This window comes from Anolis sagrei, chromosome 9 (assembly GCF_037176765.1).
Source record: "Anolis sagrei isolate rAnoSag1 chromosome 9, rAnoSag1.mat, whole genome shotgun sequence".
In the NCBI taxonomy this organism is placed as follows: domain Eukaryota; kingdom Metazoa; phylum Chordata; class Lepidosauria; order Squamata; family Dactyloidae; genus Anolis; species Anolis sagrei.
In genome coordinates this window covers 33,253,870-33,281,075 of record NC_090029.1, presented here as the reverse complement: position 1 = coordinate 33,281,075, position 27,206 = coordinate 33,253,870, and the positions used below count along the sequence as shown (strand labels likewise).

At 41.0% G+C, this 27,206-nt stretch overlaps 1 protein-coding gene across 1 annotated transcript; it reads right to left on the bottom strand.

Moving 5' to 3' along the window:
- Positions 1-421: 421 nt before the first annotated feature.
- MEX3B (mex-3 RNA binding family member B) lies at positions 422-15,472 on the bottom strand. Its single transcript, XM_060755209.2, has 2 exons — positions 14,471-15,472; positions 422-6,247 (listed from the first exon to the last, which is right to left on the bottom strand). Exons 1-2 carry the CDS (start codon positions 14,733-14,735, stop codon positions 4,818-4,820), a joined length of 1,695 nt encoding a protein of 564 aa, XP_060611192.2. The 5' UTR covers positions 14,736-15,472; the 3' UTR covers positions 422-4,817.
- Between the last annotated feature and the right edge of the window lie 11,734 nt (positions 15,473-27,206).

Genomic DNA, 27,206 nt, shown 5'->3' with positions numbered 1-27,206 from the left:
CGTGCGGGGAGATGAGAGAAGCTTCCCAATTTATTTACTTTATTTCTATACCGCTTTTCTCAGCCCTTAGGTGACTCCAAAAGGATAGTAAAACATCCGGGTATCCCCTGGGCAATGTCCTCGGCAGATGGCCAATTCTCTCACACCAGAAGTGACTTGCAATTTCTCAAGTCGCTCCTGACACACACAAAAATTGTGTTTTAAATACAAAATAACTGTACCCTCATTCGCTTCTGATACAATCAATTAAATAAATATGCATCTACACTATCATGTAACCCAGGTCAAAGCAGATAAATCTGGATTCAGAAACAGATTATATGCAGTGTAGACGGGGTCTCCGACACATCAAAGACCACAGAGATACATTGGAGATAGATTGGGAAAAAAAGAGCACCAAACTTCAAATCAAAACACCAGATACTTTTCAGGAATATTTTATTTATATAGAAATACTTAAAAAACATGAAGTAGCACCATTACTTAAGGTTTTTTTTCCTTTATTATGTATAACTTTAACTGTCAGAAAAATAAAACTCTTGATACAATTTCAAATCTTGTCTCAGCAAATATAATATTAGTATTTTGACCATGAGGTTAAAGGCCCTTTATCATAAAATAAAATATACTTCTTTTAAAACTTTGCTCAGTAAAGTACATTTAAGATCAAGTAATATCACCTACATATACATAAACAAGTGGTAAACAAATGTATTAAAATAGAAATACTAAACTATAGTGGTGCAACAGAATTATTTTTTTTTTTGTAATTTCCACTGAATCCTATTTATACAAATGTTAGAAAGCATCCACAGTTCCTTTTTTGATGTATACTTCAACGCTTCCATTTTTATTTTTGTAATAATATAGAATAAAATATGCTTCATATCACTGAATAGAAAATATGCTGGGTGAAGCAGATTTAAAAGATTTTTTTTTCCTGAACCTATAAAAAATCTCCATCCCAACAGAATACTGTTCAAAAGTATTACACATTTTATGGTTTTGTAATTCCGTTTCACGATTTTGTGTGATACTAAAAAATAATACAGTGTTCCTTGCCGTTAAGGTCATACGAAAAAAATAAAAAAATTTAACCCAGCTACAAAAAAGTTCACTGAACTTAAATTAAAATACTTGTAAACATCTTTTTGCAATATGAAATATAAACTTTCAAGTCAAAAAAGAATAAAATACTTCAATCTGTATTAATGCAATTTTTTTCCTTTTAAAACCCTAAACATTTTATATTTATATATATTTATATAGAAGAGATATGTTACAGTTTCCTTTTTTTTAATTCTTTGATAAAGCTGCAGTATCATAAGGTTTCTATTATTATTAATTATTATTAATTATTATTATTATGATCATCGTCATTATTTTTTCTTCTTCTTCACAGGAAATAAAAAATGTCGCCTTTTCACGAACATTCAAGGAAAGGAATCCATCCGTACATTTATGTCTCGGTAAGCAATCTAAGCAACTACCAGCACGTTATACTAACTGTTCACACGCCATCATACTCCAATATGCATTTTTCCTACTTTTAGAAAAGTGTGAAAGACAAGAGAGGAAGAGACGAGAGAAAGAGAGAGAAAGAGAGAAGCATTTTGGAAGCTTGGCTTAAAGAGAAAGTGTAAAACTAGTCTATTTCTAGAATGCTGTTCCTTAATATTTAGAGCATGCACCAGATGTTACAAATATCCCCCTTTAACCCATCCTAGGCTACAGTACACTCATGCAAAATAATACAAAAAATACCCAAAAATATATATATATAAGGAGATGGTGACCATCCTGCAAAAGGTCAGGTCCTCTCTATTGTGACTTTGTGATCTTGCAATTTCTTTTGGGGTGTGCGACTACTGCAGCTTGAAAAGCCCAACGTGGATAGTATGCATGTGCGTATATTTATCTATATCAGTGGTTCTCAACCTTCCTAACCTTCCCAACTACACCCCAGAGTATTGAAGGAACTAGCGGAAGTCATTTCGGAACCATTGGCAACCATCTTTGAGAGTTCTTGGAGAACGGGAGAAGTCCCAGCAGATTGGAGGAGGGCCAATGTGGTCCAATCTTCAAGAAGGGAAAAAAGGACGACCCAAACAACTACCGTCCGGTCAGCCTCACGTCGATACCGGGCAAGATTCTGGAAAAGATTGTTAAGGAAGCGGTCTGCAAACACTTAGAAACAAATGTGGTCATCGCTAATAGTCAACATGGATTTATCAAAAACAAGTCATGCCAGACTCATCTGATCTCTTTCTTCGATAGAGCTACAAGCTGGGTAGATGCGGGGAATGCCGTGGATGGGGCGTGTCTCGATTTCAGTAAGGCCTTCTTTGACAAGGTCCCCCATGACCTTCTGGCAAGGAAACTAGTCCAATGTGGGCTAGGCAAAACTATGGTGAGGTGGATCTGTAATTGGTTAAGTGGACGAACACAGAGAGTGCTCACTAATGCTTCCTCTTCATCTTGGAAAGAAGTGACAAGTGGAGTGCCGCAGGGTTCCGTCCTGGGCCCGGTCCTGTTCAACATCTTTATTAACGACTTAGATGAAGGGCTAGAAGGCATGATCATCAAGTTTGCAGATGACAACAAATTGGGAGGGAGAGCCAAGACTCCAGAGGACAGGAGCGGGATTCAAAGCGATCTTGACAGATTAGAGAGATGATTGGCCAAAACTAACAAAATGAAGCTCAACAGGGACAAATGCAGAGAGACTCCACTTAGGCAGGAAAAACAAAATGCAAAGATACAAAATGGGGGACGATGAGGCCTGGCTTGAGAGCAGTACATGTGAAAAAGATCTTGGAGTCCTCGTGGACAACAAGTTAAACATGAGCCAACAATGTGATGTGGCGGCAAAAAAAGCCAATGGGATTTTGGCCTGCATCAAGAGGAGCATAGATCTAGGGAAGTCATGCTACCCCTCTATTCTGTTTTGGTTAGACCACATCTGGAATATTGTGTCCAGTTCTGGGCACCACAATTCAAGAGACATATTGACAAGCTAGAATGTGTCCAGAGGAGAGCGACTAAATGATAAAAGGTCTGGAGAACAAGCCCTATGAAGAGCGGCTTAAGGAGCTGGGCATGTTAGCCTGAAGAAGAGAAGGCTGAGAGGGGATATGATAGCCATGTATAAATATGTGAGAGGAAGCCACAGGGAGGAGGGAGCAAGCTTGTTTTCTGCTTCCCTGGAGACTAGGACGCAATGGAACAATGGCTTCAAACTACAAGAGAGGAGATTCCGTCTGAACATGAGGAAGAACTTCCTGACTGTGAGAGCCGTTCAGCAGTGGAACTCTCTGCCCCGGAGTGTGGGGCAGAGGGGCTCCTTCTTTGGAAGCTTTTAAACAGAGGCTTGATGGCCATCTGTCAGGGGTGATTTGAATGCAATATTCCTGCTTCTTGGCAGAATGGGGTTGGGCTGGATGGCCCATGAGGTCTCTTCCAACTCTTTGATTCTATGATTCTATAATGTAAATATCAGATATGCAGGGTGCATTTTCATTCACTGGGCACAATTACCCAATACACCCAAATGTGAATGCTAGTGGGGTTGGGGGAGGATTGATTTTATAATTTGGGAGTTGTATTTGCTGGGATTTATAGCTCACTTATAATTAAAGAGCATTCTGAACTCCACCAGTGATGGATTTGAACCAACCTTGGCTCCCATGACCAATGGAAAACACTGGAAGTGTTTGATGGGCATTGACCTTGAGTTTGGGAATTGTAGTTCACCTATATCCAGAGAGTACTGTGGACTCATGCCATAGTGGAATTGGACCAAACTTGGCATGAATACTCAATATGCCCAAATGTGAACACTGGTGGAGTCTGGGGAAAATAGATATTGACATTTGGGAGTTGTAGTTGCTGGGATTTATAGTTCATTACAATCAAATAATATTCTGAACTCAATCAACGATAGAATTGGCTCAAACTTCCCACATGGAATCCCCATGACCATCAGAAAATACTGTGTTTTCTGATGGTCTTTGGCGACCCCTCTGACACCCCCTCGTGACCCCCTCAGGGGTCCCGACCCCCAGGTTGAGAAACACTGATCTATATACACACACAGGCAGGATTATCCATGTGAGTGGAAGAGGTTGCTTAGAGGTGTGCGTATACGTTGTGCGCCTGAATATAGGTGTGTGGGTGTGACTGCCCCCCCCATCTGCACTGACCATTTAATGCAGTTTGGATCTAGCTTCAAACTGCAGGCGGCGAGACAACAAACTCCCACAAACGTGCGCGAAAGAAAGCCCTTAATGCGCATCAGTGCTCTGTGGTTTGTGTAGTCACTATCCAGGCCTCCAATGGGTTGCAGGGTTTCCTAGGCCAGGGCTTCTGAAACTTTTCCACTGGAGACCCCGTCTGGCCCGAGAAATTTTTTATATGACCTCAGGTATATAAAATAGGTATATTAAAAAAAATCTAACATCTATTGATAACAAACCAGCATTTGCAAGGCTTGCTAAACAGGCTGAGTTTCCTTTCATGAAGTACAGCTGAAGCATCTTCTGCAGAGTCCACTGTAAACACTGCACAACGGCTTTGTGCAAATGTCTCAAACAGTCACTAGGTGACATTCAGAAAGCATAGACTGTTGTCAATTTTGGGGGGGGGGGTATCCCGGCATCGAGCTATGGGGAGCTCATTTGGGGTCGGGACCCACAGTTTAAGAAACAGTGTCCTAGGGAATGAGCTGCGCAGCGAAACCATTTTCTCCAACCCCGCTTTGCAACGGCTTTAAATGCTCGGTGTGCACGGGGGGTCTGGGAGAAGGGGCAGCCCTCTTTTTAGGAGAAGATGCGGATGGCCTGGGTGACGGCGCTGTGGCAGACGGGGCACTGGGGTTGGCTCCTCTCGCAGATGCGGTTGGCGCACTCCAGGCAGAAGAGGTTGTGGCCGCAGGGCACCAGAGCCGCGATCACCTCGCTCTCGAAGCAGACGGCGCACTCGCGGCTGCCCTTCCTCCGCAGCCCCGAAGACGAGCACGAGGAGCTGGAGGAGGAGCTGGAAGAGGAGGAGGAAGATGCTGAAGAGTCGGAGGGAAGACCGGACAAGGGGCAACTTAACCCATTGGCATAGAGTGGATAGGAAGAGGAAGAGGCGGCGGCTGCTGCTGCGGCTACTGCAGCCGCGATCAGCCGGCCTCCGGGGTCACTCCGCACCCGTCGGGCTAAAGGATGTTGCTGCGGCTGCTCGGCCGGAAGAGCCACATGAAGAGGTGGAGACACCCTTGTTGGAGGAGGCCCAACACCACGCCTCTGCCCTCCATTGCTCACCAACACGGCGAGGTTAGCGTTGGGTGTAGCCGGAAGAGCCACGGCACCAGGAGACGAGGGGGCCCCACGCTCAAAGTGGGACCAAAGCAATGGTGCACAGTCGAAGCCAGGCGGGGAATCAAAGGGCGGCGGTGGCGGGGGCACATCGGGCGACGGCAGCCCTTCTGCACCACCGTAAGCACCGTAACCATTGCCATTGTGGTGAGTGAAGCTGAGGGCCGGGCTGGGCGGGCTGAAGTCGGCCATGCGGTGGAAGGAGTCGGTGGAGGCGCTGCCTAGGGAGCTGGAGCTGTCGTGGCGGAGCGTGGCAAAGGGCTTGCGGCCGGGCGTTGGAGGGATGCTAGGTGGTGGTGGAGGTGGAGGTGGCGGCGGCGGTGGAGGAGTGGGTTTGCTCCAGAGGCTGCCGCTCATCTCAAAGCCCACATCAGTACCGTTGGCGTGGAAGTCGTTGTCGTCGGGAAGCTCAACAAGGCCTCCGGCGCCTCCAACTCCTCCGGCGCCCGTGCGGAGAGCAATGTGGGCCTCTATCTCCTCGCGGGCGCGGTCCACGTTCTCGGGCATACCGGTCACCTCGAAGACGGGCTCCTTGTCGCGGCTGGGCGTGACAATGTAGGTGTGCGTCTGCTGCTGGATGCGCTTAATGGTGGCGCCCTTGGGCCCCACGACAAGGCCCACCACACGGTAAGGCACTCGCACCTGGATGGTGGTCTGGCCTGGGAGGTGGGGCGGGGCGGGGGCCGCAGCAGAGGCCCCATTGAGGGCGGCGCTCTTGTGGCGAGAGGCACGGATGAGGGAGAAGTGCTCGGCAGCGGAGATGATCTCCCGGCGGGCCATGGCTACATCCTCTTTTCGGCCCGTGACTACGAAGAGTGGCTCCTCCCCGCGGACCGGCGTCTTGATGTAGGTGTTGGTCTTGGCCCGCAATGCCTTGATCTTACAACCTGGAAAAGAGAAGAGGCGGAGGAGGGTAGAGAGTGGTTACATCTGTTTTCTTGTACGTATATCAGTTATGGGCCAACTTGGTCTTTCCAGGTGTTTTAGACTTCAACTCCCACCATTCAACTCCCAACTCAAACCATTCCAAACAGCCTCAAGTTGAAAGGGCCTGAGGCTGTTAGGAATGGTGGGAGTTGAACTCCAAAACATCTGGAGGAAGGGACTCAGTTTGCCCAGGCATGGTGTATATGTACATTGCACAGCAGTATACACAAGGTTCTTGTGGGTTTTTTCGGGCTATAGGGCCTTGTTCTAGAGGCATTTCTCCTGACGTTTCGCCTGCATCTATGGCAAGCATCCTCAGAGGTAGTGAGGTCTGTTGGAATTAGGACAATGGGTTTATATATCTGTGGAATGGCTGGGGTGGGGCAAAGGACTCTTCTCTGCTGGAGCTAGGTGTGAATGTTTCAACTGACCACCTTCATTAGCATTTGAAGGCCTGGCTGAGCCTGGGAAAATCTTTTGTTGAGAGGTGTTAAAAATCTCTAAAATTACAACAGCAAAACAGCAGAGAGGAAACAACCAGGCACATCTTAACACCTCTCAACAAAAGATTTTCCCAGGCTCAGCCAGGGCTTCAAATGCTAATGAAGGTGGTCAGTTGAAACATTCACACCTAGCTCCAGCAGGGAAGAGTCCTTTGCCCCACCCCAGCCATTCCACAGATATATAAACCCATTGTCCTAATTCCAACAGACCTCACTACCTCTGAGGATGCTTGCCATAGATGCAGGCGAAACGTCAGGAGAAATGCCTCTAGAACATGGCCCTATAGCCCGAAAAAAACCCACAAGAACCTAGTGATTCCAGCCATGAAAGCCTTCGACAATACAGTATACACAAGCATTTGCACAGCATTCAAGTATGCTAATAAATGATACTAGAATTGCGCTGAAAATGTATGTGTGTGTGTGTGTGTATATATATATATAGAGAGAGAGAAGGAGAGCGCAGTGTTTCTCAACCTGGGGGTCAGGACCCTTGGTGGGGGTCGCAAGGGAATGTCAGAGGGATCACCAAAGACCATCAGAAAACACAGTGTTTTCTGTTGGTCATGGGGGTTCTATGTGGGAGGTTTGGCCCAATTCTATCATTGGTGGGGTACAGAATGCTCTTTGATTGTAGGTGAACTATAAATCCCAGCAACTACAACTCCCAAATGTCAAGGTCTATCCCCCCCCCCCCCCCCCAAATTCCACCAATGTTCACATTCGGGCATATTGAGTATTCATGCCAAGTTTGGTCCAGATCCATCATTGTATGAGTCCACAGTGCTCCCTGGAGGTAGGTGAACTACAACTCCAAAATTCAAGGCCAATGCCCACCAAACCCTTCCAGTATTTTCTATTGGTTGTGGCAGTTCTGGAAGCCAAGTTTGGTTCAGTTCCATCACTGGTGGAGTTCAGAATGCTCTTTGATTGTAAGTGAACTATAAATCCCATCATCTACAACTTCCAAATGACAAAATCAATACCCTCCCCCCAACCCCAGCAGTATTCAAATTTGGTAGTATTGGGTATTTGTGCCAAATTGGATCCAATGATCCTGTTGGTCTTGGGAGTTCTGAGTGCCAAGTTTGGTTCAATTCCATCACGGGTGGAGTTCAGAATGCTCTTTGATTGTAGGTGAACTATAAATCCCAGCCATGACAACTCCCAAATGACAACATCAATTGCCTCTTCCCCAACCCTACCAGTCTTCAAATTTGGTCCAGTGAATGGAAATACATCTTGCATACTGGATATTTATATTACAGTTCTAAACAGTAGCAAAATTACAGTTATGTAGTAGCCATAATTTTCTGGTTGGGGGTCACCACAACCTGAGTAACTATGTTAAGAGGTCATTGCATATTGGATATTTATATTACAATTCCTAACAGTAGCAAAACCACAGTTCTGCAGTAGCAATAATTTTCTGGTTGGGGGTCACCACAACTTGAGGAACTGTATTAAGGGGTCATGGAATTAGGAAGGTTGAGAAACACTAATATAGAGAGCGAGGACCCTTCCACACAGCCCTATATCCCAGAATAATAACACTGAAAATCCCACAATATCTGCTTTGAGCTGTGATATAAATGCAGTATGGTCTCAGATAACCCAGTTCAAAGCAGATATTGTGGGATGTTCTGCTTTGATATTCTGGGATATGGAGCTGTGTGGAAGGGCCCAGAGAGAGGTGGCCTCTGTATATTCATAGATCCCCCTTTTATGGATTCGACAGACGTGGCTTTTCCCTGCATGACTATGCACCCCTTTCCCGAGGATGCCACGGTGTGCCACCCCTTTGGCCCCACCCCCTTGAGCCACCCTGCCTTCCTATTGGCTGAGCTTTCTTTCTTCTCTTTTCTTTTTGGGGAGACCTCGCTTTGGGTAGACATCATGGGGGGCTGAAAAGGGAGAAAAGGAGACAAAAAAAACACCCCACAGAATCAGATCAGAAAGAAACACCTTCTACTAGGGATGGAGACAAGAGGAGACAGATTGAGAGATAGAGATTATAGAGGTGTGGCTTCCTCCTAAACCTCTAAGAAAAAGAGAGAAATAATAATAATAACAACAACAACAACAACAACAACAACAATAATGGGGATGGAGATAGTTGGAGAGATAGATGGAGATTATAGAGCCGTGGCTTTCTCCTAAACCTCTAAGAAAAGAGAGGAATAAATAATAATGATGATGATGATGATGGAGGATGGAGATAGATGAGATGGATGGAGAGATAGATAGAGATTATAGAGTGTCTTCCTCCTAAATCTCTAAGAAAAGAGAGGAATAATAATAATAATAATAATAATAATAATAATAGGGGATGGAGATTGAAGAGATCGATTGAGAGATAGATAGAGATTACAGAGGTGTGACTATTATTGTTATTATAGAGCAGTGGCTTCCTCCTCAACCTCTAAGAAAAGAGAGGAATAATAATAATAATAATAATAATAATAATAATAATAATAATAATAATGGGGGATGGAGATAGATGAGATGGATGGAGAGATAGATAGAGGTTATAGAGTGTCTTCCTCCTCAAACTCTTAAGAAAAAGAGAGGAATAATAATAATGGGGGATGGAGATTGAGGAGATCGATTGAGAGATAGAGATTACAGAGGTGTGACTATTATTGTTATTATTATTATAGAGCACTGGCTTCCTCCTAAACCTCTAAGAAAAAGAGAGAAATAATAATAATAATAATAATAATAATAATAATGGGGGATGGAGATAGATGAGATGGATGGAGAGATAGAGGTTATAGAGTGTCTTCCTCCTCAAACTCTAAGAAAAAGAGAGGAATAATAATAATAATGGGGGATGGAGATTGAGGAGATCGATTGAGAGAGAGAGAGAGAGAGAGAGATTACAGAGGTGTGACTATTATTGTTATTATAGAGCATTGGCTTCCTCCTAAACCTCTAAGAAAAAGAGAGGAATAATAATAATAAATGGGGATGGAGATAGTTGGAGAGATAGAGGCTATAGAGTGTCTTCCTCCTCAACCTCTAAGAAAAGAGAGGAATAATAATAATAATAATAATAATAATAATAATAATGGGGGATGGAGATAGATGAGATGGATGGAGAGATAGATGAGATTATAGAGCTGTGGCTTCCTTCTCAAACTCTAAGAAAAAGAGAGGAATAATAATAATAATAATAATAATAATAATAATAATGGGGGATGGAAATAGATGAGATGGATGGAGAGATAGATAAGATTATAGAGTGTCTTCCTCCTCAAACTCTAAGAAAAAGAGAGGAATAATAATAATAATAATAATAAGAAGAAGAAGAAGGGATGGAGATAGATGAGATGGATGGAGAGATAGATAGAGGTTATAGAGTGTCTTCCTCCTCAAACACTAAGAAAAAGAGGAATAATAATAATAATGGGGGATAGAGATTGAAGAGATCGATTGAGAGATAGATAGAGATTACAGAGGTGTGACTATTATTGTTATGATAGAGCAGTGGCTTCCTCCTAAACCTCTAAAAAAAGAGAGGAATAATAATAATGGGGGATGGAGATTGAGGAAATCGATTGAGAGATAGATAGAGATTACAGAGGTGTGACTATTATTGTTATTATTATAGAGGCGTGGCTTCCTCCTAAACCTCTAAGAAAAAGAGAGGAATAATAATAATGGGGGATGGAGATTGCAGAGATCAATGGAGAGATAGATGGAGATTATAGAGAAGTGGCTTTCTCCTCAACCTCTAAGAAAAAGAGAGGAATAATAATAATAATAATAATGGGGGACGGAGATTGATCAAGAGATAGATAGAGATTACAGAGTGGCTTCCTCCTAAATCTCTAAGAGAAAAGAGAGGAATAATCATCATAATAATACATAGAAAGCAGAGAGAGATGATGATATATGATTATATTATAAGGTGTCGAAGCCCAACAAAGGAGGTGATGTATTTCTTTATTTACTCTATTGATACCTCGTCTTTCTCTACTCAAGGAAGCTTACATCAAGGCAATTATTCAATGCCTTCAAACACAAACAATTCCCCCAAAATTGATAGATATGATTATATTATAAGGTGTCAAAGCTCAACAAAGGAGGTGTCTTATTTATTTACTCTATTGATACCCTGCTTTCCTCTACTCAAGAGGTTTACATAGAGGCAATTATTCAATTTTAAAAAATGATAGATTCAATTATATTATAAGTTGTTGAAGCCCAACAAAGGAGGTGACTTATTTATTTACTTACTTAACTGTATTGATACCCTGCCTTTCTCTACTCAAGGAGGCTTACATCGAGGCCATTATTCAATGCCTTAAGACACATACATTTCCAAAAAATTGATAGGTATGATTATATTATAAGGTGTTGAAGCCCAACAAAGGAGGTGACTTATTTATTTGCTTACTTGCTCTATTGATACCCGCCTTTCAATAGAGGTAAATATTCAATGCCTTAAGATGCATACAATTTCCCCCAAAAAATTATGGAGGAAGGATGGGAAAGATTTATTTACTTACCCCACCTTTCTCTACTTAAGGAGGCTTACATAGAGGTACAAATATTAAATGCCTTAAGACACATACAATTTAAAAAAATGATAAATATGATTATATTATAAAGTGTTGAAGCCCAACAAAGGAGGTGACTTAATTATTTACTTACTTATTCTATTGATACCCTGCCTTACATAGAGGTAAATATTCAGTGCCAAGACACATACAATTTTTAAAAAATGGAGGAAGGAAGGGAAAGATTGATTTATTTACTTCCTTACTCTATTGATACCTTGCCTTTCAGTAGAGGTAAATATTCAATGCCTTAAGATGCATACAATTAAAAAAATGATGGAGGAAGGAAGGGAAGGACCTGCCTTTCAATAGAGGTAAATATTCAATGCCTTAAGATGCATACAATCCCCCAAAAATAAAAATTATGGAAGAAGGAAGGGAAAGATTAATTTACTTACTCTACTGATACCCTGCATTTCAATAGAGGTAAATATTCAATGCCTTAAGATGCATACAATTCCCCCCCCCCCCCCCAAATGATGGAAGAAGGAAGGGAAAGATTTATTTACTTACTCTACTGATACCCTGCCTTTCAATAGAGGTAAATATCCAATGCCTCAAGATGCATACAATTCCCAAAAAATGAAAATGATGGAGGAAGGAAGGGAAATATTTATTTACTGACTTACTGTATTGATGCCCCACCTTTCTCTACTCAAGGAGGCTTGCATAGAGGCAAAGAGTCAATGCCTTAAGACTTATACAATACCAAAAAATGAAAATGATGGAGGAAGGAAGGGAAAGATGTTTTTACTTACTTACTCTATTGACACCCTGCCTTCCAACAGAGGTAAATATTCAATGCCTTAAAGATTTATTTATACTTACTTATTCTATTGATACCCTGCCTTTCAAAAGAGGTAAATATTCAATGCCTTAAGATGCATACAATTCCCAAAAAATACAAATGATGGAGGAAGGATGAGAAAGATGTATTTATACTTACTTATTCTATTGACACCCTGCCTTTCAAAAGAGGTAAATATTCAATGCCTTAAGACACATACAATTAAAAAAATGATGAAGGAAGGGAAAGATCTGCCTTTCAATAGAGGTAAATATCCAATGGCTTAAGATGCATACAATCCCCCAAAATAAAAATGATGGAGGAAGGATGGGAAAGATTTATTTACTTACTTACTGTATTGATACCCCACCTTTCTCTACTCAAGGAGGCTTGCATAGAGGTAAAGAGTCAATGCCTTAAGACATGTACAATACCAACAAATAAAAATGATGGAGGAAGGATGGGATTTATTTATACTTACTTACTCACTATATTGACACCCTCCCTTTCAACAGAGGTAAATATTCAAGGCCTTAAGACACATACAATTAAAAAAATGATGGAGGAAGGAAGGGAAAGACCTGCCTTTCAGTAGAGGTAAATATCCAATGCCTTAAGATGCATACAATCCCCCCAAAATAAAAATGATGGAAGAAGGAAGGGAAAGATTTATTTACTTACTTGCTCTATTGACACCCTGCCTTTGAATAGAGGTAAATATCCAATACTTTAAGATGCATACAATTCCAAAAAATGAAAATGATGGAGGAAGGATGGGAAAGATTTATTTACTTACTTTCTCTATTGACACCCCGCCTTCCAACAGAGGTAAATATTCAATGCCTTAAAGATTTATTTATTTACTTACTTTTTCTATTGATACCCTGCCTTTCAATAGAGGTAAATATCCAATACCTTAAGACACATACAATTAAAAAAATGATGGAGGAAGGAAGGGAAAGACCTGCCCTTGAATAGAGGTAAATATCCAATGCCTTAAGATACATACAATTCCCCCAAAAAATAAAAATGATGGAAGAAGGAAGGGAAAGATTTATTTATACTTACTTTCTCTATTGACACCCTGCCTTTGAATAGAGGTAAATATTCAATGCCAAGACACATACAATTCCCAAAAAATGAAAATGATGGAGGAAGGATGGGAAAGATTTATTTATATTTACTTTCTCTATTGACACCCTGCCTTCCAACAGAGGTAAATATTCAATGCCTTAAAGATTTATTTATTTACTTACTTTCTCTATTGACACCCTGCCTTTCAATAGAGGTAAATATCCAATACTTTAAGATGCACACAATTCCCAAAAAATGAAAATGATGGAGGAAGGATGGGAAAGATTTATTTATACTTACTTACTCTATCATCACCCTGCCTTTCAGTAGAGGTAAATATCCAGTGCCTCAAGATGCATACAATCCCCCCAAAATAAAAATGATGGAGGAAGGATGGGAAAGATTTATTTGCTTACTTAATGTATTGATACCCCACCTTTCTCTACTCAAGGAGGCTTGCATAGAGGCAAAGAGTCAATGCCTTAAGATGCACACAATTCCCAAAAAATGAAAATGATGGAGGAAGGATGGGAAAAAACTACTTACTTACTTACTGTATTGATACCCCACCTTTCTCTACTCAAGGAGGCTTGCATAGAGGTAAAGAGTCAATGCCTTAAGACACATACAATACCAAAAAAAATAGAAATGATGGAGGAAGGATGGGAAAGATTTATTTACTTACTCTATTGATACCTTGCCTTCCAACAGAGATAAATATCCAATACCTTAAGATGCTTATAATTCTCAAAAAATAAAAATGATGGAGGAAGGGTGGGAAAGATTTTCTTACTTACTCTATTGATACCTTGCCTTCCAATAGAGGTAAATATCCAATACCTTAAGATGCATACAATCCCCCCAAAATAAAAATGATGGAGGGAGGAAGGATGGGAAAGATTCACTTACTTCCTTACTCTATTGACACCCTGTCTTCCAACAGAGGTAAATATTCAATGCCTTAAGACATATGCAATTAAAAAAATGATGGAAGAAGGAAAAGACCTGCCTTTGAATACCTTGCCTTCCAACAGAGGTAAATATCCAATGCCTTAAGATGCATACAATCCCCCCAAAATAGAAATGATGGAGGGAGGGAGGGAGGAAGGCAGGGAAAGGCAGGGAAGGGAGGAGGATCCCGCCCCTCCTTTCCTCCCTTCTCCCTCTCCATCCTCCTTGGTCCCCTCCCTCCCTGCCTTCCTTTGTCTCCATCCCCCCATCCCTTGTGCTCTTCTCTCTTCCTTGCTTGCCCACCTTGCCTGCCGACAATCTCGGCGACGTGCTCGGAGCTGGGCACGGGGACGCACTCGGTCATGTTGACGCTCTTCTTGCGGGGCTCGTGGTCGAAGAGGGCGCCGGGCTCGTTGTTGTTGCAGCCCCCTCCCCCTCCTCCGCCTCCCCCTCCTCCATCCAAACCCAGCAAGGAGAGCTGGTCCAGGGCGATCTGGAGGGCCCTCTGGTCGTCCAAGGCGGCCTCCCCCCCGCCCCGCTCCATCTCCGCGAACAAGGAGCTGGGCATCGCCGCCGGGTTGGGATGGTTAATGAATTCAAGAAAGCAAGACGGGAGAAAGGCCGGGACCTGAAGGAAGGAGGGATGGATGGATGGAGGGGTGGGTGGGTAAGTGGGATCCTCCTCCTCTTCTGCTTCTGCTTCTTCCCACCTCCACAAATCAGACACAAAGAGAAGGAGCCACGCCAGCGACGCCGAATCAAACAAAAGGAGGAGGAGGAGGAGGAGGAGGAAAAAAGACCATTTTCTCAAGGTGGGGAGGGAAGAATCATCCCAATCGATTTTGGCAATCCGTTAAAATGAGATGTCGCGTATTTGTCGGGTTGTATGTCCGTCTGTTTTCCCTTCTTTCTTCTCCTCCTCTTCTTCCCTGGAGTTCTTCTTCTTTCAAGCAGCCCCTCCCTCCTTCCCTCCCTCCCTCCTCCTTCTCTTCTTCTTCCTCCTCCCTCTTCCTTTCTTTCTTCCTTTCCTCCTTCCTTCCTTTCTCCTCCTCCTCCTCCTCTTTTCCGTCTGAGCCTTCGCTGCAGCCAGACACAGACAGAGAGAGAGAGAGAAGGGGGGGGGGGATAAAATGGAAAAAAAATCTCTTCAAGAGGAGGGGTGTCACGGCAGCCGCAGCGTCACTCTCCAGGCTCAATTGGCTGGAGGGTCCCCAAGTGGGAGGGGCGTGGAGCCTGCGCTGGGCACGCCCCCTCCTCTCTCGCGCCCAGGCTGGCCTTCCTTTGTTGTCCAGAGAAAGACCCTCAAGGATGGGGATGCTCCCTTTTTAGGAGGAAGCAACGGTCAGGAGTGGGGTCCTCACCCCTCAATCAAGGGCTCCCCAATGAAGAAGGCTCCTCCGAGGGTGGGACCCTAAGAAAGACCCCAAGGAAGGCTTTGTCGTGGCTGCAACAGGAAGGAGGGAGGGGGCTTCCCTTTGGGTTGAGGAGCACACCCACCCACCCACCCTTGAAAATGCAATGGTTATTATAAGAAAATATATTATATTAAAATTATATTAAAATATATTATAAGATATATTATATTTTAATATAATTATTATTATTTATATTATATATTATATTATAAAAAACAATTCTAATATTTATATTAAATTATAATTATAAAATTGGGTTAAGGAGCACACCCACCCACCCAACATTGAAAATAAAATTATAAGAAAATATATTGTATTAAAATTATATTCAAATATATTATAAAATATATTATATTTAATATAATTATTATTATTTATATTATATTATAAAAAACAACTCTAATATTTATATTAATTAAATTATAATGATAAAATTCTAATATTTATATTATAAAAACAATTCTAATATTTATATTAAATTATAATTATAAAATTATAAAATTGGGTTGAGGAGCACACCCACCCACCCTTGAAAATACAATGGTTATCATAAGAAAATATATTATATTTTAATATAATAATTATTATTTATATAATATTATAAAAATAATATAAATATTTATATTAATTAAATTATAATGATAAAATTCTAATATTTATATTAAATCATTATTATTATTATTTATATTATATTATAAAAAACAATTCTAATATTTATATTAAATTATAATTATAAAATTGGGTTGAGGAGCACACCCACCCACCCACCCTTGAAAATACAATGGTTATTATAAGAAAATATATTATGTTAAAATTATATTAAAATATGTTATAAAATATATTATATTTTAATATAATAATTATTATTTATATTATATTATAAAAATAATATAAATATTTATATTAATTAAATTATAATGATAAAATTCTAATATTTATATTAAATCATTATTATTATTATTTATATTATATTATAAAAACAATTCTAATATTTATATTAAATTATAATGATAAAATTATAAAATTGGGTTGAGGAGCACACCCACCCTTGAAAATACAATGGTTATTATAAGAAAATATATTATATTAAAATTATATTAAAATATATTATAAGATATATTATATTATAATATAATAATTATTATTTATATTATATTATAAAATAATATAAATATATTAATTAAATTATAATGATAAAATTCTAATATTTATATTACATTATTATTGTTATTATTGTTTATATTACATTATAAAAACAATTCTAATATTTATATTACATTATAATTATAAATTTATAAAATTGGGTTGAGGAGCACACCCACCCACCCTTGAATATACCATGGTTATTATAAGAAAATATATTATATTAAAATTATATTAAAATATATTATATTTTAATATAATTATTATTATTTATATTATATTATAAAAACAATTCTAATATTTATATTAATTAAATTATAATGATAAAATTCTAATATTTATATTAAATTATTATTATTATTTATATTATAAAAACAACTCTAATATTTATATTAAATTATAATTATAAAATTATAAAATTGGGTTGAGGAGCACACCCACCCACCCAACATTGAAAATACAATTGTTATTATTTTAAAATATATTATAAAATATATTATATTTTAATACAATTATTATTTATATTATAAAAACAATTCTAATATTTATATTAAATTATAAAATACAATTTTTATAATACAATAGTATTTATATAATATAATGAAGAGTCAGAGACGACTGAATGGATGAACAACAACAAAATATTGTTGATATATTATACAACAATTATTATAATATATTAAATAAATTACAATTATTATAATATAATAATATTTATATAATATTGTTGATATATTATAAAACTCAATTATTATATTTATATTAAATTATAAAATTATTATAATAGTATTTATATAATATAATGTTGATATATTATAAAAATCAATTATTATAATATTTATATTAAATTATAAAATACAATTATTATAATATAATAGTATTTATATTATATTATAATACAGTAGTATTTATATTTTATTATAATACAACTATTATAATATTGTTGATATTGCATTATAAAAACATAATGCTCATATTATATTATAAAATGCAATTATGATATATTTATACGATAAAATACAATTACTATATTATATTACAATATTGTTGGTATTATATGATAAAATACAATTATTATATTATAATATAATATTTATATATTATAAAATACAATTATATATTTATATGATAAAATACAATTATTCTTATATTGTTATAATACTATTTATATTATATGATAAAACACAATTATTCCTATATTATAATATAATATTATTTAAATTATATTATAAAATGCAATTGTTATGATATAATTTATATTATATTATAAAATACAATTATTCTTTATTATTATTATTAACTTTATTTGTAGCCTGCTAGCATATAATATAGTTACAATAGTATTTATATTATATTATAAAATACAATTATTCCTATATTATAATATATTATTTATATTATATTATGAAATTGTTATAATATAATTTATATTATATTATAAAATACAATTATTCTTATATTATAAATACAATTATTATTATTATATTTTAATATTATTTATATTATATTATAAAATACAATTATTCCTATATTATAATATAATATTTATATTATATTATGCAATTGTTATAATATAATTTATATTATATTATAAAATACAATTATTCTTATATTATAAATACAATTATTATTATATTTTAATATAATTTATATTATATTATAAAATACAATTATTCTTATATTATAAATACAATTATTATTATATTTTAATATTATTTATATTATATTATAAAATACAATTATTCCTATATTATAATATAATATTATTTATATTATATTATAAAATACAATTACTATATTATAAATGATTTATATTATATTTTAAAATACCATTATTATATTATATAATATATTATAAAATACAGTTATTGTTATATTATTCTATGCCTCGGGGCATGTGCAGAATTCCCCATTATTATTATTATTATTATTATTATTATTATTATTATTATTATCCTTTTCCAAGGCAAGAGGTTCCCAGAGGTCAAAAAGGGAGCAGCTTTCTTATTCTTGGAAAGAGATCCCCTCCCTCCCCTTCCCTAGGAGGGTGTTGAATCTGGATGACCCTCTGTCGGGGTTGCTTTGATTGTCTTCTCCTGCCTCGTGCTGCAGAAGGAACGCCTTTGTTGTCACTCCACGGCGTCGCTTGGGAGCCGGTGTTTAGTAGAGAGAGCCAAAGCGCCGCAACTCTACTACTTGGACTTTAGAAGAGCTCCCCTTCTGCGCAGGCGCACTGACTCAACCCAGGAGTCAGGAACCCCCTTCTTTCTGTCCCTCCTGCTCGCGCATGCGCACACCGCCGCGCTTCCTCCTTTGGTTTAAAGGGTCCCATTCAAACAGCTTGGCGGCGGCAGTGGAGGCGTGGCAACTGACACTGGCTCTGCTTTTTGTTGCTGTTGTTGTCTTATTATCGCTTCTAACGTCACAGCACAATATATAAAACGTATTCCTTCTCCCTTTTTCACCCTCCATTTGTGCCTTTTCAAATTCCGCAGCACTGCTGGTCACAGCTGACCTCCAGCTAGAGCGCTCAAGGGCCAGGGCTTCCCGATTCTCTGTATCTATGCCACAGTTTTTAAGGCTAGCTTTAAGCCCATCTTTAAATATCCATCCATGTTCAACATTGACACAAATGACCAGCCACTGCCAGAAGGGACAGAGAGTTTCATCTATGCTGATGATCGTGCTATCACCGCTCAAGAAGGGAGTTTTGAGATGGTTGAACAGAAGCTTTCCGAAGCTCTAGGTGCTCTTACTGCCTGTTACAGCTTGCTCCATCCATGTTCAACATCAACACAAATGACCAGCCACTACCAGAAGTGACAGAAAGTTTCATCTATGCTGATGATCGTGCCATCACCGCTCAAGCAGGGAACTTTGAGATGGTAGAACACAGGCTTTCTGAAGCTCTAAGTGCCCTTACTGCCTGTTACAGGGAAAACAACTTGCTCCATCCATGTTCAACATTGACACAAATGACTAGCCACTGCCAGAAGTGACAGAGAGTTTCATCTATGCTGATGATCGTGCCATCACTGCTCAAGCAGGGAGCTTTGAGATGGTAGAACAGAAGCTTTCTGAAGCTCTAGGTCTCTTGCTGCCTATTACAGGGAAAACAAGCTTGCTCCATCCATGTCCAACATCGACACAAATGACCAGCCACTACCAGAAGTGACAGAGAGTTTCATCTATGCTGATGATCGTGCCATCACCGCCCAAGAAGGGAGCTTTGAGATGGTTGAACAGAAGCTCTCCGAAGCTCTAGGTGCTCTAACTGCCAATTACAGGGAAAACCAGCTGATCCTTAATCCATCTAAAACACAGACATGTGCCTTTCATCTCAAGAACAAACAAGCATCCCGAGCTCTGAGGATCACCTGGGAAGGGATCCCACTGGAGCATTGCAGCGCACCCAAATACCTGGGAGTCACTCTGGACCATGCTCTGACCTACAAGAAGCACTGCCTGAACATCAAGCAAAAAGTGGGTGCTAGAAACAATATCATACGAAAGCTGACTGGCACAACCTGGGGATCACAACCAGACACAGTGAAGACATCTCCCCTTGCGCTATGTTACTCTGCTGCTGAGTATGCATGCCCAGTGTGGAACACATCTCACCACGCTAAAACAGTGGATGTGGCTCTTAATGAGACATGCCGCATTATCACGGGGTGTCTGTGCCCTACACCACTGGAGAAATTACACTGTCTAGCCGGTATTGCACCACCTGACATCCCCCGGGAAGTAGCAGCCATTAGTGACAGGACCAAGGCAGAGATATCTCCAGCTCGTCCCATGTTTGGGTATCAGCCAGCACGCCAACGACTTAAATCAAGACATAGTTTTCTAAGATCTACAGAGACACTCGCTGGAACACCCCAGCAAGCGAGAGTCCAAAAGTGGCAGGCTCAAACTCAGAACCTCATCCAATGGCTAATACCAGATGAGAGACTCCCCCCTGGGCACACAGAAGACGGAGCGACTTGGAAGGCGCTGAACAGACTGCGCTCTGGCACCACGAGATGCAGAGCCAACCTCAAGAAATGGGGCCACAAAGTGGAGTCCACGACATGCGAGTGCGGAGAAGAGCCAACCACTGACCACCTGCTGCAATGCAACCTGAGCCCTGCCACATGCACAAGGGAGGACCTCCTTGCGGTCTCTCATTTGGTATCAGCCATTGATTGAGTATTTAAATTTGGGCATATTGGGTATTTGTGCCAAATTTGGTCCAGTGAATGAAAATACATCCTGCAATCAGTATGAGATATTTACATCACGATACATAACAGTAGCAAAATTACAGTTACAAAGAAGCAACGAAAATAATTTTATGGTTGGGGTCACCACAATATGAGGAATTGTATTAAGGGGTCGTGGCATTAGGAAGGTTGAGAACCACTGTTCTAGATTCCCCAGTCTAGATTCCCTCCTTGTTAATTAATTTACATGTAATGCAGTGTTTCTCAACCTGGGGGTTGGGACCCTTGAGAGGGTCGCGAGGGGGTATCAGAGGAGTCACCAAAGACCATCAAAAAACACAATATTTTCTGTTGGTCATGGCGGTTCTATGTGGGAAGTTTGGCCCAATTCTATCGTTGACGGGATTCAGAATGCTCTTTCATTGTTAGTGAACTATAAATCCCAGCAACGACCAACTCCCAAATGTCAAGGTCTATTTTCCCCAAACTCAACCAGTGTTCACATTTGGGCACAGGCATGTAGCCGGAGGGGGGGGGGGGGGAGGGGGGGCTCGAGGGGCTTCAGCCCCCCCCCCAAATTCTCATGGTGGTTCGCGAAAAGGCCTTACTGGTGCATTATTTAAACTGTTATGTTTATTCATATCATGATCTGATCACCCTACTCAATATATCCCATATGCATGATGGGGGTATTGGGATAATGATACAAAAGGTTTCCTAGGGTAGACCCTCTTTCACTCAGACTCGCCCCCCCCCGCCTGAAACTCAGCCCCCCCCGAAACCCCCCTGAAAAAAACTCAGCCCCCCCCCCCCCCCCCCCCGAATCGAAATCCTGGCTACAGGCCTGTTTGGGCATATTGAGTATCCATGCCAAGTTTGATCCAGATCTATCATTGTTTGAGCCCACAGTACTCTCTGGATGCAGATGAACTACAACTCCAAAACTCAAGGTCAATGCCTACCAAACACTTCCAGTATTTTCTCTTGGTCATGGGAGTTCTGTGCGCCAAGTTTCATTCAGTTCCATCGTTGGTGGGGTTCAGAATGCTCATTGATTGTAGGTGAACTATAAATCCCAGGAAGTACAACTCCCAAATGACAAAATCAATTATCCCTCCAACCCCAGCAGTATTGAAATTTGGGTAAAAGTTTTCCCCCGAGATTAAGTCCAGTCGTGTCCAAGAGTAAGGGTTGGTGCTCAATTTCTAGGCCAAAGAGCTGGTGTTGTCCATAGACTCCTCCAAGGCCAACATTTTATTTATTTATTTATTTCGGTCATTTATACCCCGCCTTTCTCACCCCTTAGGGGGGACTCAAGGCGGCTTACATCCGGCACAATTCGATGCCCACAATTACAATAAAATACAATAACAATAACACAATAGATTAAAAACAGACAATTAATACAGCGCAATATAACACAATACAGTATCAACTAAAACCGCTCTAAAGCCTGCGTTCATCGTGTTCTAAAATCCGTCAATCCGTTTAGCATTGCCATAGTCCTTTCCAACTCTAGTCATCATTACCTTGTCACCCTGCCAGACTACCCAAATGCCTGGTCCCATATCCATGTCTTCAGCTTTCTCCTGAAGGAGAGGAGGGATGTTGACAACCTAATTTACCCGGGGAGTGAATTCCACAGGCGAGGGGCCACTACTGAGAAGGCCCTGTCCCTTGTCCCCACCAGCCTCACTTGTGATAAAGGTGGGGCCGAGAGCAGGGCCTCCCCAGAAGATCTTAAACTCCGTGGTAGGACATAGAAGGAGATATGTTCGGACAAGTACACTGGGCCGGAGCCGTAGAGGGTTTTAAAGGTCAAAACCAGCACTTTGAATTGTGCTCGGAACTGGATCGGCAGCCAGTGGAGCTGACGTAGCAGAGGAGTGGTGTGCTCCCTGTATGACGCTCCGGTGATTAATCTGGCTGCTGCCCGTTGGACTAGTTGAAGTTTCTGAACAGTCTTCAAAGGCAACCCCATGTAGAGTGCGTTGTAGTAATCTATTCGGGATGTAACAAGGGCGTGGACCACTGTGGCCAGATCAGACTTCCCAAGGAACAGGCGCAGCTGGCACATGAGTTTTAATTGTGCAAAAGCTCTCCCGGCCACCGCTGAAACCTGGGGTTCCAGGCTCAGCGATGAACCCAGGATCACTCCCAAGCTGCGAACCTGCGTCTTCAGGGGGAGTGGAACCCCGTCCAACACCGGCTGTAACCCTATGCCCTGTTCGGCCTTGCGACTGACCAGGAGTCCCTCTGTCTTGTCTGGATTCAAACTCAATTTGTTAGCTCTCATCCAGTCCAACACAGCGGCCAAGCACTGGTTCAAGGTTTGGACAGGTGAGAAGGAGTGACAGGTGAGAAGGAGTGACAGATTTAGGGTGCATGGAGCTCCGTTATTGGGTCCAGTGAATGAAAATACATCCTGCATTTCAGATATTTTCATTATGATTCATAACAGTAACACAATTACCATTAGGAAGTAGCAATGATAATAATGTTATGGTTGGGTGTGTATTAAGGAGTCGCGGCATTAGGAAGGTTGAGAAACACTGATGTAATGCAATGCAAGGGCACCGAAAAGAGGGGTTTTGTGTCGCTGCTCTCAATGAGATTGTCCCTAGCTCAGTCGGCTTCCTTTCGATGTCCGCATGCCTTGAGAAAAGCAAGCTCCGTGGATTCCTCGGCCCCTCTATTTTCGCCTTCTGCAGCTGGAACAAATTCACCCAGGCTGAGGTTTGAATGATCCGGCAGCACGATGGGAATAACGAGAATATGGCAACCATTTACGTCTGCCTTAATCATTGCCACAACTGAGTAAGCATGAATGATAACCACAGCTTTCATTATGCCTTATGTAACTCCAGGCATGAACTTTTGCTCCCCGCTTTTTGTTTCTGAAGGAACTGATAGTGTCCGTTTTCCTGGGAGTTTTTCCTCAAGCTCCTGTGAAGCCCAAAAACACAGTGACCCGGGGAGTATCACTCCTCCTCTTTGTTTCCTCTAGGCCAGTGTTTCTCAACCTGGGGGTCGGGACCCTTGAGGGGGTCGCGAGGGGGTGTCAGAGGGGTTGCCAAAGACCATAAGAAAGCACAGTATTTTCCGATGGTCATGGGGATTCCATGTGGGAAGTTTGAGCCAATTCTACCGTTGGTGGAGTTCATAATGTTCTTTGATTGTAATGAACTATAAATCCCAGCAACTACAACTCCCAAATGTCAAGATCTATTTTTCCCAGACTCCACCAGTGTTCACATTTGGGCATATTGAGTATTCGTGCCAAGTTTGGTCCAGATCCACCATTGCATGTGTTGGATGGGGCCGCACTCCCCCTGAAGACGCAGGTTCGCAGCTTGGGTGTGACCCTGGACTCATCGCTGAGCCTGGAAGCCCAGGTTTCGGCGGTGACCAGGGGAGCATTTGCACAGCTAAAGTTTGTGCGCCAGCTGTGCCCGCACCTTGGGAAGTCTGACTTGGCCACGGTAGTCCACGCTCTGGTTACATCCCGTTTAGACTACTGCAACGCTCTCTACGTGGGGTTGCCTTTGAAGACAGCTCGGAAGCTCCAACTAGTCCAACGCTTGGCAGCCATGATTCTAACAGGAGCGGAGCGCAGGGAGCATACAACCCCCCTGTTGTGCCAACTCCACTGGCTACCAATCTGCTACCGGGCTGAATTCAAAGTGCTGGCGTTGGCCTTTAAAGCCCTAAACGGTTCGGGCCCAAGCTACCTATCCGACCGCATCTCTGCCTATGAACCCACCAGGACTTTGAGATCTTCCGGGGAGACCCTGCTCTCGATCCCGCCTGCATCTTGGGCACGGCTGGCGGGGACGAGAGATAGGGCCTTCTCGGTGGTGGCTCCTCGGCTGTGGAACGCCCTTCCTACAGACATTAGACTAGCACCATCCCTAATGGTATTCCGCAAAAAAGTGAAGACCTGGCTGTTTGAGCAGGCGTTCGAATAATTAGTGCAATGATTGGTTAATGAACACTGGAATGGAACAATGGATGACGAATCTGGAACATGTTTTTGATGACGAGACGACAGTGAATGGGTATTGTAGTAACTGTTTATTAATTGTGTAATGTGTTAGGTTGTTAACTGTTTCTATACTGTAGCACTGAATTTTTGCTGTTCGTATTTGTTGTGAACCGCTGTGAGTTGCCTTCGGGCTGAGAACAGCCGTATAGAAGTAAGGTAAATAAATAAATAAATAAATAAATAAATGAGTCCACAGTGCTCTCTGGATATAGTTCACCTACAATCAAAGAGTATTCTGAACTCCACCAATGATGGAATTGAACCAAACTTGGCACACAGAACTCTCATGACACACAGAAAATACTGGAAGAGTTTGGTGGGCAATGACCTTGAGTTTTGGAGTTGTAGTTCACCTACATCCAGAGAGCACTGTGGACTCAAACAATGATGGATTTGGACCAAACTTGGCACGAATACTCAATATGCCCAAATGTGAACACTGTTGGAGTTTGGGGAAAATAGACCAGACATTAGGGAGTTGTAGTTGCTTATATAACTCCAGGCATGAACTTTTGCTTGCCACTCTCTGTTTCTGAAAGAACTGATCGTGTCCATTTTCCTGGGAGCTTTTCCTACATATAGCTCTTGTGAAGCCCACAAAGACCGTGATCTGGGGAGTATCACTCCTCCTCTTTGTTTGCTCTAGTACCTAATAATTCAAACAGTATGTCCCCAGAATATAGATTTAGCTATTACAAATAAGATTTCTAGTTCTGTCTCGATTGATTGCTAGTTAGGCATCCAGAAAAGGCAGTGCATAAACTGTGTAGTATATACAAGTACACCCACCGACAACATTAGGCTGTTGTAACTGTCAACAATCGATTCAGTGTTTTAACTTTTAAGAACACTTGAAGTGACTGCTAGATTTTGCTTTCTTTTCTCTTCATGCATGCCTTTTTTATTCAAGAGCCTATTGATGAAACAATGCTGAGGAGTGCTTTAGAAAGGAAGCAGCCGGAGGCTGGGTCAATTCACCCTGGACATTATTCCACAGATATATAACCCCCACTTGCCTAGTTTCCAACAGACCTCACAACCTCTGAGGATGCCTGCCACAGATGTGGGAGAAACGTCAGGAGAGAATGCTTCTGGAACATGGCCATGCACCCTGGAAAACTCACAGCAACCCGGTGATTCAAGCCATGAAAGCCTTCGATGACAGAATTTCCATGCAAGTGTAAATGTTATAATTGGCAACGTTGAATAGCATTGAATGGCCTTGCAGATTCAAAGCCTGGCTGCTACCAAGGCCGGCTAACACCTCCCAACAAAGGATTCCCCCAGGAAGCAGTCAGGCTTTGAAACTGCAAGGCCATTCGATGCTAATCAAGGTGGCCAGTTGCAACATTCACACCTGCCCCAGACAGGAGTTCTTTCTCCCACCTTGGATATTCCACAGATATATAAACCTCACTTGCCTACTTTCCAACAGACCTCACAATTTCTGAGGATGCCTGCCATAGATGAGGGCGAAACGTCAGGAGAGAATGCTTCTGGAACATGGTCATACAGCCTGGAAAACTCACAGCAACCCAGTGATTCCAGCCATGAAAGGCTTCAACGACAGAATTTCCATGTAAGTGTGAATGTTGCAACTGGCCACCTTGATAAGCACTGAACAGCCTTGCAGCTTCAAAGCCTGGCTGCTTCAAAGCCTGGCTGCTTTTCTGGCTAACACCTCCCAACAAAGGATTCCCCCAAGAAGCAGTCAGGCTTTGAAGCTGCAAGGCCATTCACACCTGCCTCAATCAGACAAGAGTTCTTTCTCCCACTCTGGACATTCCACAGATATATAAACCTTACTTGCCTAGTTTCCAACAGACCTCACAACCTCTGAGGATGCCTGCCACAGATGTGGGAGAAACGCAGGAGAGAATGCTTCTGGAACATGGCCATGCAGCCTGGAAAACTCACAGCAAACCAGTGATTCCAGCCATGAAAGCCTTCGATGACAGAATTTCCATGCAAGTGTGAATGTTGCTATTAGCCACCTTGAATAGCATTGAATGGCATTGCAGATCCAAAGCCTGGCTGCTTCCAAGGCCAATTAACACCTCCCAACAAAGGATTCCCCCAGGAAGCAGTCAGACTTTGAAGCTGCAAGGCCATACGATGCTAATCAAGGTGGCCAGTTGCAACATTCACACCTGCCCCAGACAGTTCTTTCTCCCACCTTGGGATATTCCACAGATATATAAACCTCACTTGCCTACTTTCCAACAGACCTC